Genomic DNA, 17,332 nt, shown 5'->3' with positions numbered 1-17,332 from the left:
AAGTAGCTAGAACTACAGGTGCGCGCTACCATGCCCAGCTAATTTTTGAATTATTGAAGAGATGAGGGCTCGCCAAGTTGCCCAGGTGGGTCTCGAACCCGCGAGCTCAGGCAATCCACTCACCTCAGCTTCCCAAAGCACGGGATTACAGGCTCAGCCACCGAGTCCGGCTCTCATTCAACTTTTTAAAAAATTCCAATATAATTAACATTCCATAACATTCACCCCTTGAAAGTGAACAATTCAGCAAGGTTTTTTGTATATATTCATAAGGTTGTCCAACCACTGCCACACTCTAACTCCAGAATATTTTCAGAACCCCCAAAAGAACCCCCATACCTGTTAGCAGCCATTCCCACTCCCCCATCCTCATTCCCTAGCAGACACCAATCCCCTTCACTCAGCTTTATGTGCACGAGACTCATCTACAGCAGGGGTCAGCCATGTTTTTTAAAGAGCCAGAGAGTAAATATTTTAGGCTTATGGCCAGAGTCTCTGTCACAACTACTCAGCTCTGCCTAGTAATGGAAAGTAGCCACAGACAACAAATATACAAACGGGTGTGGCTGTGTTCCAATAGAGTTTTATTTACAAAAGCAGACAGCTGGAGGCCATAGTTTTTCCCTGATGGTGTTGTGTTTAGCAGTACCATGTTCATTTCTGTTGTTGTAAGCTATTCCATCTTATGAATATGCCACAATTTAGTAATCCATTGTACTATTGTCAGATATTTGGGTGTTTCCAATTTTTGGTTATCGCAAATAATACTGCTATAAAAATTCCTGAAAATGTGTTGTACAGGTCGGTACACATCTGCACTCGTGTTTGTTGGGTATATAACTAGAAGTAGAACTGCTGGGTCTCCTACATTATTACGTATCTGATTTTACTCGGTTTGGTCAAGAGACATACTACACCTGTATGGTGATGCAAAAGAAAAAGAAGTAACAATTTACTTATTTCCTACTTTATACCAGCCATATGTTTTATAGAATTATTTTATTTAATCCTTACAACACCAATAAAGTAGGATTTAATTACAGACAGGAAAACTGAGACTAATGTAAGGTCACAAAGTTAATAAATGGTGCGGCAGTTACAAAGCAAACCAGACTGTTTGGTCCAAAGCCTACCTAGTTTGACGATAGCATGACTAAATTACTTTTTTTTTTTTTTTTTGAGTTGGTTTCTCACTCTGTCACCCAGACTGGAGTGCAGTGGTCGCTCCCGGCCACCGCAGCCTTGACCTGCTGGGCTCCGGCGATCCTTCCGCCTCAGCCTTCCAAGGAGTTGGAACTACAGGCGCGCACGACCATGCCCAGCTAATTTTTTGATTAACTGTAGAGATGAGGTCTCGCCAAGTTGCCCAGGCGGGTCTCGAACCCATGGGCTCAGGCAATCCACTCACCTCAGCCTCCCAAGGCGTGGGATTACAGGCTAAGCCACCGAGCCTGGCTGTAACAGATACATTTTAACCAACATAGTTGGTGTGCCAATATGTAAACTGCTAAATGACCATGACCTATTTATATTAACCTACACTAATGATCAACACCAGTCTCAGAAGTCTAAATTCTTACTCTGTGAACTTTCTGGTTGAGATTATTCTAATTTTCAAAGACACAAGATTAATTAACAATATATACCAATGTATTAGGTGTAATATTTGTGTACCGATTATTACAATCTAGCTTATCATTAAATGATTAATATAATGCCGTTTTAAATTTCCATTCCTATATATCCTTTTGAAAAGAGCAAACTCTAACATGTCAAATAGCCCCAATTCACGAAGTCAGCGAATATTTTATTTCATGTCAAACATAAAAACTCTATTTTACTTTGGCCATTCTATTATTTTTACAGAGCAGACAGTCCACAGCCAGCGACAGTTACTGCAAGTCTTACCTTGCCATCTGCGGTGGTATTGATCCTGTAGTGATACACACGCCCCTCGTACCTGAGCGAGATGGACAGCTGCCCGGGGCTGCTCTCACTTTCTCGCACCAGGAAACTGCCATTGATGAGACTGCTGAGTAGATACTCCGCTGCACTGCGTGACACAGGTCCATGGTACCAGGAATGTTTTTCCAGACTGTTCACCGGGGTAATGTAGTTGCTTGGCACCCAACCCTGTCCATTCTTAGAGCGAACTTCACTCCACTCACCATTCTGGTTATAACCAAGGACTCGCAGCTTTTCACCTAGCCATATGGTCATCACAGAATGGAAAAAAATATGTTAATAAGACTTTATTTCAACCTGAAGCAATGTACCGTCAAACTTTAAACTAACTGAAAATGAATCAGGAACGTTTATGCCAAAAGTTTTTTTAAATAATGAGAACAAACTTGGCTGCTCATCATATCCTAATCGCTCTCTATTGAGCTTGTAGCTTAAACTTCAGAAGCATAGTCAGAAATGGTTTTCTGGCATTTATGACAGGTTTTTAAAGGTTTAAATGCCACCTAAAAATATCCTTAGGATACCTTGTGTATGGTAGGATTTGATGGCAGACAAAGACAGAAAGGTTACTCAAATGGAACTCACTAAAAAAAAAAAACAAAAAACAAAAAAACCTCACTTTCCCTCAAAATAGTTTCTCAATGAATGTATCATATATATGGTTCAATGCTAATGACAATCAAAGATTAAGGATAAGACATGTGACATACAAAGTCACTTCTAACAGGCACCAAGGCAACAAAACCATAGATGTAAAAAAACAAAACAAAAAAGAAAGACCACAGAGTTTTTAGCAAGAAAACTATTTGGAGGGAGCAAGAGTGGGCAGTCATGACTCCCAAAGTACAATTTTTTTCAGGACTCAAGTTTTAAACCAGTTAGCAGTTTTTACTAACTTCCTTCCTATTCCCCGTAAAGAATGAATCATCCCTTTCCATTCATCTAAAACTACTGTGTGAAACAGGAAGTTGACTGAAGCTGGAAGCTAAAACCTGAGTTGCTCAGTGTTTCTTTGCTATCAACTTCAGTGTTCTTGATTTCTCTAACAAAGTTGTGAACGTAGAGGTTAAACGTCAACAAACATCTTGCCCATAGTTGCAGCACAGATTTAGAGCCTTCTCTGCCAAAACAGGAAAGGTGAAGAGATATTATTAATAATAAATACATGACAATCTAAAGAATCCTTGTATGCCTTCAGCTGTCATCTCTGAGACAGGCAAGCCTTCCTAGAGTTCACACTTTCACAGTGTCAGAAAGGAGAAAGAATCCAAATCAAACAAAAGCACATGGCCAAAAATTATCAGGCAAAGGCTATTGTGAAGGTACTCAAAGTAATGATTCTGGTAATCATCTATCTTTTTCAGGTGGCCTACAGAAATATTTACCATATAATAACTTCCTAATAGTCCCTACTATTTTACTTCAGACATCTGATTGTAAGACATTTAATGAGAAAAGACACAACAGTATATGTGTACACACCCATAGACACACACACACACACACACACATGTGTATGTAAAATAGATGGATAGGAATGTGTCTGGTGTAGTGGTAGTTACCCACAAGGTACAAATACTCGTCAGCCACATTTCCAGGGGAAAAAAAATCTTAATGGAAAAACTGAAGAACATTTGTTGCCCTGTAGCTTTTCTCTATTAGTCTGCCAGTACCAGAAGACTACAAGTACTTTATTTACATGTATATAACTTTGTATATTGTTGTTTCCTTAAAAAGAAATGGTGATGACAGGCTATCATAATCAGGATACAGTCAAACACCCTGGGTTTCTGTTTGTTTTCCTCTCTTCCCGCAGTTATTAGGAGGATTTTCAGCCCTAGAAGTTTTGACTACTATGGAAATTGACAGGAAAATGACTAATAAGGATATAAACATTTGGCCCTGTTGGCAGAGGAATCTTAGGAAGAACTTAAAAAAAAATTCAGCAAAATATCATCTTTAAAAAAAAAAGAGCCAGGCTCGGTGGCTCAGCGCTTTAGGAGGCCAAGGTGAGTGAATTGCCTGAGCCCGCGGGTTCGAGACCCGCCTGGGCAACTTGGTAAGACCTCATCTTCTACAATAAATCAAAAAAATTAGCCGGCATGGTAGCGCGCACCTGTAGTTCCGGCTACTTGGAAGGCTGAGGCAGAAGGATCGCCGGAGCCCAGCAGGTCGAGGCTGCGGTGGCCGGGAGCGGCCACTGCACTCCAGTCTGGGTGACTGAGTGAGACTACAACTCAAAAAAAAAAAAGAAGCTGGGCTCAATAGCTCATGCCTGTAATTCCAGCACATTGGGAGGCAGAGGCGAAAGGACTGCTTGAGCTCAGGGGTTCGAGACCAGCCTGGGCAATTTGTTGAGACCTCATCTCTACAATAAACCAAAACATTAGCCGGGTGTGGTGGCGCGCACCTGTAGTTCCAGCTACTGGGAAGGTTGAGGTGGAAGAATCACCTGAGCCGAGCAGATTGAGTCTGCAGTGGCCATGAGCGTGCCTGGGTAACAGTGTGAGACTCTGACTCAAAAAGAAAATAAACAAACAAAAAACTAAAATAAGTATTGTTGCTTTATTTCTTAAGTATACTTTCTTGTCTTTTAAAATAATAGCTTTAATTAACATGACATCATTTTATACTAATAAGAATCTGATATAAAGACTAGGTGTTTTGTGGATTTTAAGAGAAACCACACTTGACCATAAGATAAAAAAAATCCCAGTACTTGAGCTGCACACTAATGGGTGCTATAACCAGTTACTGAGGAATCAACAGAATTTCTTCATCAAAGTTTCCTTGGTGACTGAGCTATCTTGGAAAATACTAACAAGAAAATCATACCTAGGAAAGAATGTTATGAGTCATTATTTCACAAATTTCTCCACTGAAGAATCAGTAAAGATAAAATAGAGTATATGGTAATCTAAAGAGATGACTGCACAGGGTAAAATTTCTTTGAAGTCTTGTTTTGTCCTCAATCTTTATGCAAAATTTTCTTTGGACGGCATAAACACAACTCCTGGATATAACATGTATCATCATCGTCCTGCCCCCCAAAATATCCAAAATTTCTAAGTAAAATTGACACTAGGAGATGATGCACTTTTACTTTTTCTATGCCTTCAAAAACTCCTAGCACATGAATAAGTGCAGTCACTCCCACGCTGAGACATATCTATAGTCCACTTAGAGAAACTCTGTTTTAAGAACTTCTGCTTTTGATGAGTTTGGCTAGATTTAAACATTGATATATATAAAACTTTATATAAGGGTAACATTCCTTGAATGGAGAGTGGCTTATCTTAATTTGGAATATCTACTACTCTCACTCCGAACCTTACAAATAAAAGGAATCTGTTTGAAAAATAATCATTTAAGTTACCATTTCATTTAGTTAAAAAATATCCTGAAATACATTTCTTCCCCATGGGGGTTTTCATAGGTTCAAAAGGCAAGAATAAGCTTAGGCAGACTAGCAATTCAACTTATGTACACAATGAAAATGTCCCGTACTCCTATTTCTTTCTCATGAAGGTTACATTTTTTGCCCTTGTTCAAAGCAGTAGAGTGATTTTACTTGGTTATGTCTAGAGTTGTCTTTTATAACAATTTACCATTGAAATATACTACTCTTTTGAGATTACTATAATAGAAACCCTTCCTACTACTCCTTTCACTAAACCAAATAAACACCAATGATAGATTTTTAAGTTGTCTAGGCCAGGGCTACTTAAAACTGGTCTACAAGATATTTATGCTAGAATGTGAAACACTAGACTACTACCTTCATACAGAAAACCTTGCTCCAAAAAATTAAAATATTAGCTGAACTAAATAACAAACAATGTGCTTAGTGATGTAGTCGGTTTACATTTGGGTGCCAGTTCTTAATCTCATTGTGGACAGGTAACGAACAGTCTACAGACAGGCAGTCAAGTCCACAGTCAACATTTCTGAGTAGCACTGGGATCTGGCAGCAGCACTCATCTCAGTTAGCCACGGTTCAATTAGAATAGATGTACAGCAAGTCTGATCTTTGTAGCAGATGAATGTTGGCAAATTATAGTACAGAATTTTGAGATTACGAACAGTTTATATAAACACTGTGGAGGTTTCTCTGAGGTGCTTTATCGCATTTCATCCTTAATAAACTCTAAAAAGCAGAGTGATACTTGATAGGACATTATCCCACAGATAGGTTAAAAAATACCAGAAGTATCTGGGCCCAAATCATCTAGCTAATCTTAGTCAATGAAAAGACCAGAAAAGGTCCCTTATTTCTTAACTATTAATAAAATCTGAAAAGTGAGAGGATATTACATAGAAGCCTCACCTTTAGTGATGCTGAGTGTGTTGTCACCACTTGCTACAAAATCATAAAGTGCAACGAAGAGATTAGGGTCACTCTCAGTGGCTCCGAGCAAGTTCTCCTTGGAGCTCCACCTGATGGCTTCGTTCAGTGCCTGGGGTTCAACATCACAACCATAGGGGCGATGCAAAGCTTCTGAAAGACACGAGAAGAGAAAGGACGTCACGGTGAGTTCAACAGCTACAAAATTCATTTGAATTCAGTACATACACAGTTTTTCAGCTGCTGGCTCCAGAATGGAATGGGCTACACAGACTGTAGAGTCATGAAGAAGGATAAATCGGTACCGTGTCTTCTGAGCATGAGGAAACAATTCACTTGTCGAAATATAACAAAGTAGTCAGAAAAAAGACCACAAAATAAGAATTTAGCGGTGATTTATATGCAGTCACCAAAAAGCAGATAGAAACAAATAGGAAAAGAAGTTTTCTCAAAATGAAAACAAGAAATCTCAAAAAGAAAGAGCTACTAGCTTTACATATAGGATATTCTGTTATGGTGGTAGTTATGATTTTAAAGAAGGAACAATTATGTTTTATAAGTCCTCCCAAACTACCTTTCTTTCCTGACTCTCTCCATATAAAACAAATTGTAGAAAAGATAACAGAAACTCTTTTTCAGAACTAGGTAATACTGTATAAATCCAAGCCCTCTACTTATAAACAGAAAAAATTACAGAAATAATGCTTCTAAAAAAACTACAATTAGCTGCAAAAGTAACATTTTTTGGTTTAATATAAAATATTCTAGCATTCTAAAATACTTTAAGTTGCTATGCACAATGTATAACAGCCTGCAATTGTTCGTTATTTTAATGACAATTTTTTTACACTATGTTGTTTTCTTGGGCAGTGGATTTTTGTAAAATATCAATAATTTAACTGAAGGTTCTAGAAAATATCACCATCACTGGACATTTATTGAGTTTCTACAGTTGGTAGTGTTTGAAGCCTTCTAAGATCTGTTTCTTCCTAAGGATTTACAGCTCCTAAATTTATTCATACTATATAAACAGGTGATCCCTACACCATCTTAAAGATCATCTGCTCCTCACAGCCCAGGACACTCATACAAAAAATACAGTGTTCTTCCAGTAGTGATTTCCTTGATCACTGAGACTGTCTTTAGTGACTGTCTGCCAAAGCAAACTATCCAATTGCCTATGTCAAATAACAATTACTTTTCTATTATGTCTTTCTCCTGCCACTTATTTTTAATGTAACTGGTTTATCATCTATGAACGGGAAAAATTTACATCTGTGGTTTTATCTCTGTCCAAATCCATCCCTCTTCTCCATCTCTGCTGCCAATGCCTTAGTGTGCATTCCCAACATCTCTCACCTGGACTACTGCCTCCAGTCTTGTCTCCCTCAAATCCATCCTCCATACAGTTGGCAAAGTGATCTATTTAAAACAAAAATTTGACCACGTCACTCTTCTTAAGCTTCTTCAATAGTTCAACATCAAATTAAAGTCTCCTTATCGTGGTCTTCTAGACCTTTTGGGATCAGGTCTCCACCCACCACTCCAGCTTTGCCTCTCCCCGCTTCACATCCCAAATTGCAGACTTTAACATTCACCGCGCTGCTTCCCACCTTTTGGTATCTGTTCACACATTCCTCTACCTGAAACGGGTTCTTACCCCACTTTTCTTTTGATTGGCTGACCTCTACTCATAACACACAGCTCTGGTGTACAGTAGTCCCCATATCTGCAGGGGAAATGTTCCCAGACACCTGCAGTGGATGGGCAGTACCTAACCCCACATATACTATGTTTTTTCCTACACATATATTCCTATGATAAAGTTTAATTTACAAATATGGCTCAGTAAGAGATTAACAACAGTAACTAATAATAAAACAGTACAATTATAACAATATAACTACTAAGAACTATGTGAATATGGTCTCTCTCTTAAAATATCTTAATACATTCAGACTGGGGTTGATCACCAGTAACTGAAACAGCAGAAGCAAAACTGCAAGTAAGGTGGGACTACTGTATCCCTCTGGGAAGCCTCACTTGCTCCTCCTCCCTGCTCTTCAAAGCATAACTCAGGCTGCATTCATACTCTCTATCATTATCTCCATATTCATAATATACTCTATGTATGTTTGCTCCCCACACCTTACTATGTGCTCCTTGGAAATAAGAACTGTATCTGGAACCGTATCATTCTTCTATCGAATTACATAATGTATGTTCAATAACTTAGCTAAATAAATGCCCAAATTATGCAAAAGCATAAGTGACAGAAAACAAGATGTGTCTTTATCTTAAAATCACATTAAACAATGTTTAAAATTGGATCCATAACTGTCTATATGATACAGACAAGGAAATTCCTATTGCAGTTTGGATCTGTAACTCCTCTAACAGTTTTGGAGTTTGTTGCATCAAATTCCTTTCTTCTCTCAAAAGAAATATATGTTTAAAATTACACAGTTAGTTAAATTTTGTTTTACATTAAGAATGTAACGATAAACTTAAAGATATGCTCAGACATCCTGAAAAGTTAACTTAAAGCAGATATGCTGTTTCTTGTTTAAATGCAGCATTATAGTGAATGGGAACAACTGTATTATATAAAGATAATCAATTCAGGATTATCAAATAAACAAAAATCCATATTATGAAAACAATCTTCAAACTAGTTCCATGTACTATATTTGTCCTTATTCTAATGAAAAAACTATCTATTCTAGCAGAAATTTCACTGGGGTACAAAATGCCAATCCCTTATTAAAATGAAAATAACTGCCAAAAAGAAGTACAGAAAATACCCATATTTATTAGCATTCATTACTGAATACTACACAACCCACAGTTACGGTTATATGGCTTTTTTTGAGGGGGGAGGGCAGTGACAGTGGTAACACATTTTAATGTTTTATAACTCTTACTCTGTTTAATGATTATCAAACAGTTTAAATACATTTCTTTTTAGACAGAGAAAACATTCCTCTTGTTAAAAATTACAAAAACTCAACAGTAAGACTATCTTTATCTCTTGGTCTTTATCAATGACCAAGTTAGAAACAGTATTAAGCAGTCACTGAAGTCAACTTTTAAGCCATGTCAGGACAAAACCAGTATATGTCATACATTATATATTACTTTGTGAAATTCAGTATATTAAAATTTGAGGTTTTCAAAACTAGCAATCTGGTCACCTTGAGAGTGTGGACAGTGCCACAATTTTGAGCAGGTTCCTGGGCCTGCACCACTGGATTCCCACAGTGAGCATGTAAAGCACTGTGGGCAACCTGGAGCTGGTATGAGTCACTGACTGGCGGCTGGTTCTGGACTGGGTGCCTTACATCAACAGCAAGTTTCAGGATGATTAATTAAATCAACCCTCTAAAAACCCCTTTGGTATCTGGTGGTCTCAGCGCCTGCTGCGTCTAAACAACCCAAGCTCTCAGGATGGACACCAAGGAAATTCAGAGTGCAACGTAAGACTTCTCATGTTTCTGAAAACAGCTTGGAGGCCTAATGAGCATAGCATTAAACCTCACTCTGAAACACGCACTCTCCCGACCCCGCCTAGATATTGATCATGCTGGTGATGCAGTTACTTTGACTGAAGCCCCAGTGGCTTGGGTCACCCAAAGGTCTTTTCAGCTCCAAAATGTTGCAATTCTAGGAAGAGTTTTCCGATGACTGACAGAAACTGCTTAATTATTTAAAATGTTTAACAGTGGCTGGGCGCGGTGGCTCAAGCCTGTAATTCCAGCACTTTGGGAGGCCAAGGGCAACTTGGTGAGACCTCATCTCTACAGTTAAAAAAAAAAAAACATTAGCCGTGTGTGGTAGCGACTGTAGTTCCAGCTACTTGGAAGGCTGAGGTGGAAGGATCGCCTGAACCCAGCAGGTCAACACTTGGGTGGCCGTAAGCATGCCACTGTACTCCAGCCCGGGTGACAGAGTGAGACTCCAACTCCAAAAAAAAAATGTTTACTACAAAAAAGTAACCTAGTGATTTAAGTGAAGACCTACTACATGCAAGACAATGTGCTGGGCTTCAGAATATAAAAATTAGAAATCATTAATAACACCATTTGGACTCAGTATACAAAACTACTACCAATCATTCCTTCCAAATTTGCTTCCCCCCAGAACTCTCCATCTCAGTTAATGGCAATTCCATCTTTCCGGGTGCTGAGACCCAAAACCTTGGAAACATTCATAACTTTCTCGCTCCCACATAACCATATCCAGTCGACTCAGAAATTCTATTGGTACTGCCTTCCAAAAATATATCCAGACTCTACCCATCTCTCACTCACCAGCACCATCTCTCTCCTAGATTATGTCAATGACTACTGATTTCCATGTTTCTGTGCTTGCTTCCCAGTAGCTATTCTCAATAAACCTGCTGCCTTTTATAGTCTAAAAGGTTGTGTTACTTCTCTGTTCAAAACTCTTTAGTGGCTCTCCATTTTAGCGTAAAAACCCCTAAAGGGTCTGCAATGTCCTTCACAACTGGTCTGCCCAGCATCTCGCACCACTATTCCTCTAGCTTTATTCATTCTGGACCCTGGCGTCAAAGTTATTGCTTGAATATGGTAGGTGTACTCCTGCCTCAGGATCTTTGTACTGGCTTTTCCTTCTCAATAAAACACCCTTCCCAAAGACATTTCCCTAAAATGTCACTCTCTCAGTATGGCATTCTCTGACTATTCTATTTTTAAGCACCTATTTCTAACAATACTCCCAAATCCCCCAACTCCTGATTTATTTCTCCCCATAGCTCTTATTACCACCAAACATATTGCATAATTTACTTATTTAATTCTTATTATATTCTGTAAATTATCTAAGTCTCCTCACTAAAATGTGTTAGGATAAAGATTTTTGTGTCTTGTTCACTGAACAGTGAACCAAAAATAGTACTTATATATAAAAGGCTCTCAGAAAAGATTTGTTGAATGAATAAATCACGTATACTGCCGTACTCACAGAGGATGCTATGAGAAGACCAAATATGAAACACAACTCTGGAGATGGGCAGGCTTCAGACTTTAAGGACAGGCACTTAAACTAGATGAGCAGGAATTCTATAATGACGACAGTAGTGACAGACACCAACGTGTGTAAGAACACGTCTATAGGGGCTGGGCGCTGTGGCTCATACCTATAATCCCAGCACTTTGGGAGGCTGAGGTGAGAGGATTGCCTGAGCCCCACGAGTTCGAGAACAGCCTGGGCAACCTGGCGAGACCGCATCTCTACAATAAATAAAAAAATTAGCCTGGCATGGTGGCGCATGCCTGTAGTTTCAGCTACCTGGAAGGCTGAGGCAGAAGGATCACCTGAGCCCAGTAGATTGAGACTGCGGGTAGCTGGGAGGGTGCCATTGCCCTCCAGCCTGGGAGACAGAGTGAGACTCCAACTCAAAACAAACAAACAAAAAAACTCGTCTATAGTGTGTGGTTCAACTATAATGAGGAGGAATGCCAAGCTCAAAGGAGGACTGTTCAAGACAAGTCAGATTTTTAAAATCAAGCTATCTGATGAAAAGAGAAAACAAAATGAGACTTACAGCACAACTGTAAGTAAATTTAAAAGACAGATAAAGGCCAGATGATATTATGTATTTATGAAATACACAGAATAAGTATAGGATAAAAGTCATTTTTGAGGCAAAAGTACTAAAAGAACCACAACTTGGAAAAGAATCCTTTTTATTCCCTATTCTTCCTCGTTCCATCTCTGGTTTTATGGTCTTTTTGGTTGAGTCAAAAGATCGTATTTCCTTCTTCTTTCTTCCCACTTCCTCTTTTGTTCTCACAGAATTGAGGGTCAATTTCCTGTACAAATCATCTGCACAAGATATCCACTTAAATGCCATCCTACTCACCAGCACCAATCAAAAGAAAAATCTTTGCAAAGTAAAAAATCCTAACATTTTTCCAAGGCCAAGAGTGAGTTTTGAAAGAGTTAAAGAACTAAATGGGAAAGAACAAGCTGAAGGATACAGACAAAACCAACATGAAGCAAGAGTCTGTGGGAAGAGTAAAGCAAACGTACAGTGTTACCCGGCGGGACTAGTCTATGACACTGTCCTCATTGGGTAAGACAGACATGTCTGGATGATTCAGATGTACTATACCCGCCCAAATGCAAGTGTGTAGGCCAGAAATGTTTTATATTTGAACTAAGTGAACTGACTACTATTTATTAGGTACCTTAGATAGTTAACTAATCTCCTGTTAATCACTGCTATAGAGGTAGATCACGGACTTGAGATGAGACAACAGAGGGCTCTGACTTTCACTCACTGTATGCAAAGGACCCAGGTAGCAGAAATACACTATGACAATCAAGAAAGGCAATTTTATCATTATTTTTTCTACTGCTACACTTGCAGTAGAAAATACAAAAATAAAGCAAAACAGAAATAATTGCTTGTACAAAGTAAATTATCAAGATCAAACAAGTTAAATTTCAGAATAATAAAACTCAAAGTACGATTCAGAGAAAATTCCTAAGTTTAATGTTTAATTTTATTAAAAATACTTTTCACCACTTAGTCATTCAATAGTTTTCATTCACTTAATTAGAAATGTGTCAGTAGTAATTAGAAAAATTAATACACAAAATTTTCAGTTTAGGAATTTTCAAGTATTTTATAAACACTTATCTTGCCAGAATGCCACTTTATCTGACTGTATATTCTCTACGAAGCTAATAATTTTTAATTTGTCACTTAAAAACTATGTAAAGTAGTTGGATAAATTATTCAACAGTTCTTAATATAGCTTAAGTTCTTCATATCAAGCGATATATTTCTTATTATCACAAAATATTACATATTACTCATGTATTCTTCCATTCATTAAGTATTTGTTGAGATCCTATTGTGAGATACCAGGATAAAAGCACAGAAACCTTCACTGACCAAGAATGAAGACAGTAACAGTAGGAGAAAAGATTAATCTTTTGAAATCTCCATTCACACTTAATTAATGTGGTTATCCACCCTCCCCTAAACTGTTAACTCTGAGCCATACCTGTCAAGTCGGGTAGAGCAGATTCTGAGGCCCCACTGCACAGGCAGCAAAGCGATGTGTCTTGATTTCTGCCATAACTATTAGGTGGAAGTAAAATTGTCCCAAGGATCATACCTCACCCAGAAGCACAAAAGTTAAACTGTTCTATGTAAAGAGGAAGTCTTAGAATTCCATTCTCTGACAAGCAATACCACATGCATGTGACATTTATTCATGAACTCAGAGGCCAGAAGGAACCAATAAAAGGGTAACCATTCACAACTCCTAACTTGGGTGGAGTAACCAAGGGAAATGTTTAGTAATCAGCAAAAGTCTGAGTCAGAGTGCAGTTACTTAAAAGACTCTGGGAATATTTTTAAAATATATTTAAGTAAACTAAAATCCAACAAATATATGAGTAACAAATAGCTTAATAATAATCCAGGGATAAGTATATAAGGATGAGCTCTCACTCCTAAGATGATGAGGTGGGACTGCAGAAAAACTTCCCTGGAGAAAACCTGTTTACGGTAAGACACCAAATACACTTTTAAAAGAGAGGAAACGCCTAACAAGACTCATCTTTTACATCAATTAAATAGTTCAAAAACCCACAAATCCAAAGTCAAAAAATACTAACGGCCTGATTCACAAACACAGGAGCCAGAAAATAACTGTCTTCACTAACATTTTGGCTTAATAACTTAATAAAGGTTCAAAACATGGCACAATAGCATTAAAAGTTTTTGAGTGTTAAGACATTTTAAAAGAAAAGCCTAATCTTTGTTAATATAAATGAATAAATTAAATAACATCTAAGAACCTGAAAACGAGAGTATTTTAGAAGACTTAAACTAGTAAACTCTGCAAATAACAATGATTTTAGTGGTATGATCTACAAATTCAATCCAAAAGAGTATATCTGTGTAGCTGAGAAGACTCATGGACACAATAAATATTTATTAAGCACTTACCATGTACCAGTTACTGTTATAAGTCAATAACAGTAAAAGAGTAAAATTATAGGATGGCAGGACTGAAACAGCCTTCAATCAAGTTGAAAAATAAAATGATACTTTAACCATATTACAGAAAGAATTGACTTTGATGTAGGTAACTATTAGCTGTTTAAAAGAATAAAGCTTATTTTAAATAGAATTAACCTTTATAAAGCCAGTACTACTGACATCATGGGGAAAGTAAGAATGAAATAACTAAAGGTTACCATAATCATGACTAAGAATTTGAAATAACAGATTGAATTTCTCATTCTCTGGATTACTAAAAAATGTATAGGAAAGAAACATGTCCTATCAAAATAGATTCTATACCATATGATTTACTAGTTAATAAATCTGCTATGTAGGATTACCATAATTAGTAGCTACACTTTTGATTGCTATTATATTGCAACTTGGAATAAAGAGATGAATGAATAAAACAAAGCCTGGCATATACACATAATGAAATATTATTCAGCCATAAAAAGAAATGAAATTTTGATATATGCTACAACGTAGATGGGCCTTGAAAACATTATGCTGCCGGGCTCGGTGGCTCAGCCTGTAATCCCGCGCCTTTGGGAGGCTGAAGTGAGTGGATTGCCTGTGCCCGCGGGTTCAAGACCCACCTGGGCAGCAAGACCTCATCTCTACAATAAATAAAAAAAAAAAAAAAATCAGCCGGGTGTGGTAGCACATGTCTGTAATTCCGGCTACTTGGAAGGCTGAGGTGGAAGGATCGCCGGAGCCCAGCAGGTCGAGGCTGCTGTGGCCGGAAGCGGCCACTGCACTCCAGTCTGGGCAACAGAGTGAGACTCCAACTCAAAAAAAAAAAGAAAACATTATGCTAAGAAGTGAAATAAGCCAGACATAAAAAGGTAAATAGTGTATGATTCCACTTCCATAAAATACTTAGAATTTTTCTAGCTCTGGAGTTCTGGTTCTGCAAATGGATAGCTATATAACATTATGAATGCATTTAAGGCTAATGAAGTATACAATTAAAATAGTTAAAGTGGTAAATTTTATTACAGATATTTTATAATTTAAGTTACTGAGGTTTCCCCCAAAGACCTTTTGTTTATGTTGGCAACATCTATTATTATTGGCCATATTTGAAATAAAAACTAAGATCTTTTTTAACTGAGAAATTTTAACAATATTAATTCTTAAATAACAATAAACCCACTGGGCGCAGTGGCTCAGTCCTGTAATCTCAGCACTTTGGGAGGCCGAGGCCAGAGGACTGCCTGAGCCCAGGGGTTCGAGACCAGCCTGGGCAACTTGGTGAGACCTTGCCTCTAAAATAAATAAATAAATAAATAAATAAATACCGGGCACAGTAGCATGTGCCTGTAGTTCTGGCTACTTAGAAGGCTGCAGTGGAAGGATCGCCTAAGCCCACCAGGTAGATGCTGGAGTGGCCGTGAGCATGCCACTGCACTCCAGCCTGGGCGATGGAGTGAGACTCTGACCACCAAAAAAAAAAAAAAATCAATAAACCCATTTATTGATTTAATATAAATAACATTTTTATTAAAAAAGAACTACTTTTCAAAAAATAATTAAGAGATAAAAGGAGCATTTTAATTTTTTGCAAATCACTTTAATAATAGGCTGAGGTGAGGCAGTGCACTACTCCAATGAAGGTGACAATCGTAAACCAGAAGCAAAAGAAGGATCTAAGTAAAGAGGGAGCAGGGGGAATGAGGGAGGGGCATTCTGAGTAGAGAGAATGCAGCAAGTGCAAAAACTCTGAGGTAGGAAGCAACAGAATATGTATGGGAAATAAAAAGTGTAGCTACTGTTAAAGAAGTCAGAAGAGCATGAAACAAAGTGAGGTAGACAATGGATTCTATTCCAAGTACCACAGAAATCTAGTGAACAGTTTTAAGCGAAGCAGTCATATGATCTGACTTCCATTTTTTAAGACACACTAAGTAGGAAAAAAATGAATTACATGAAGAACAAAATTAGAAACAGAAAGTTACTCAATAGCTCAGGAATGGTATGGTTTGGAACAGGATGGTGGCTGTGAAGACAGAAAAGTGGATGAACTTAAAGATATGCTCAGGAGAGGGAATCAACAGGGCTTGCAGATTACTTGGATATAACATAGGCCAGAGGGAAAATAAAGGGCTGCCAGGTTTTAGAGTTGAGTAACTGGGTACATGGTCATATAATTCACTCAGAAGCAATAGTAGTACAGGTTGCATATACCTTATCCAAAATGCTTGGACCTGAAGCTTCAGATTTTGAATTAATTTTTATTTTGGAATATTTGCATATACATGTGAGATATCTTGGGGCTGGGCCCCAAGCCTAAACACAAAATTCATTTATGTTTCACATATACACATAACCTCAAGGTAATTTTATACAACAATTTAAATAATTTTGTGCATGAAACAAAGCTTGTGTACACTGAACCATCAGAAAGCAAATGGGTCACTACCTTAGCCACCCATGAGGATAATCTGCAGTTGTTTTACATCACCATCATTCCTAACTCTGAACTTATATGCTAGCTGATATGCAATCCTTTTCTTACACATATTAAGTATACAGAAGTACTTAATAGTAAAAATATGATATACCATTAATACAGTGAAAAAATGTGTTCAGGATAACTAAGCAGCACAGTAGTATCACGAGAATATCTGGATCAGTTGTCAGACAACAGCAACAACAAATAGAAAGTTTTCAAGTCTCTACCTACAAGATGTGTTTTGAGCAAAAGGTTACCGTACACTGTATTTTACTTCTTTAGGTGAGAAGACACACCAGAAGCAGTCGAGGGACCAGAAGTGAGCCCTGTAGGGATGAAGTGACCTTCTGCCGGGTGGCTTTTTTATTTTTATTTATTTATTTTTTTGAGTTGGAGTCTCACTCTGTCGCCCGCTCCCGGCCACCGCAGCCTCGACCTGCTGGGCTCCGGCGATCCTTCCGCCTCAGCCTTCCGAGTAGCCGGAATTACAGGCATGCGCTACCACGCCCAGCTGATT

The 17,332-nt window shown here is 38.0% G+C and overlaps 1 protein-coding gene across 7 annotated transcripts in view; it reads right to left on the bottom strand.

Moving 5' to 3' along the window:
* Positions 1 to 17,332, bottom strand: part of ABL2 (ABL proto-oncogene 2, non-receptor tyrosine kinase) — a 132,066-nt gene that overhangs the window by 16,914 nt on the left and 97,820 nt on the right. For 2 of the 7 annotated variants that reach the window (XM_008065132.2, XM_008065129.2), the window contains exons 2-4: positions 7,670 to 7,732; positions 6,293 to 6,463; positions 1,909 to 2,204 (exon numbers count right to left, since the gene is read on the bottom strand). In XM_008065132.2, the coding sequence (XP_008063323.1) occupies positions 1,909 to 2,204; positions 6,293 to 6,463; positions 7,670 to 7,732 (530 nt within the window). Of the gene's footprint in view, positions 1 to 1,908; positions 2,205 to 6,292; positions 6,464 to 7,669; positions 7,733 to 13,347; positions 13,498 to 17,332 lie in introns of those variants that run through there. The other 5 variants (XM_008065134.2, XM_008065131.2, XM_008065133.2 and 2 more) reach the window with 4 other exon arrangements.

This window comes from Carlito syrichta, unplaced genomic scaffold, assembly GCF_000164805.1.
Source record: "Carlito syrichta isolate Samal-C Ts95f unplaced genomic scaffold, Tarsius_syrichta-2.0.1 Scaffold308161, whole genome shotgun sequence".
NCBI lineage: Eukaryota > Metazoa > Chordata > Mammalia > Primates > Tarsiidae > Carlito > Carlito syrichta.
The sequence above is the reverse complement of the archived record's forward strand: the minus strand, read 5'-3'. Positions and strand labels throughout refer to the sequence as shown.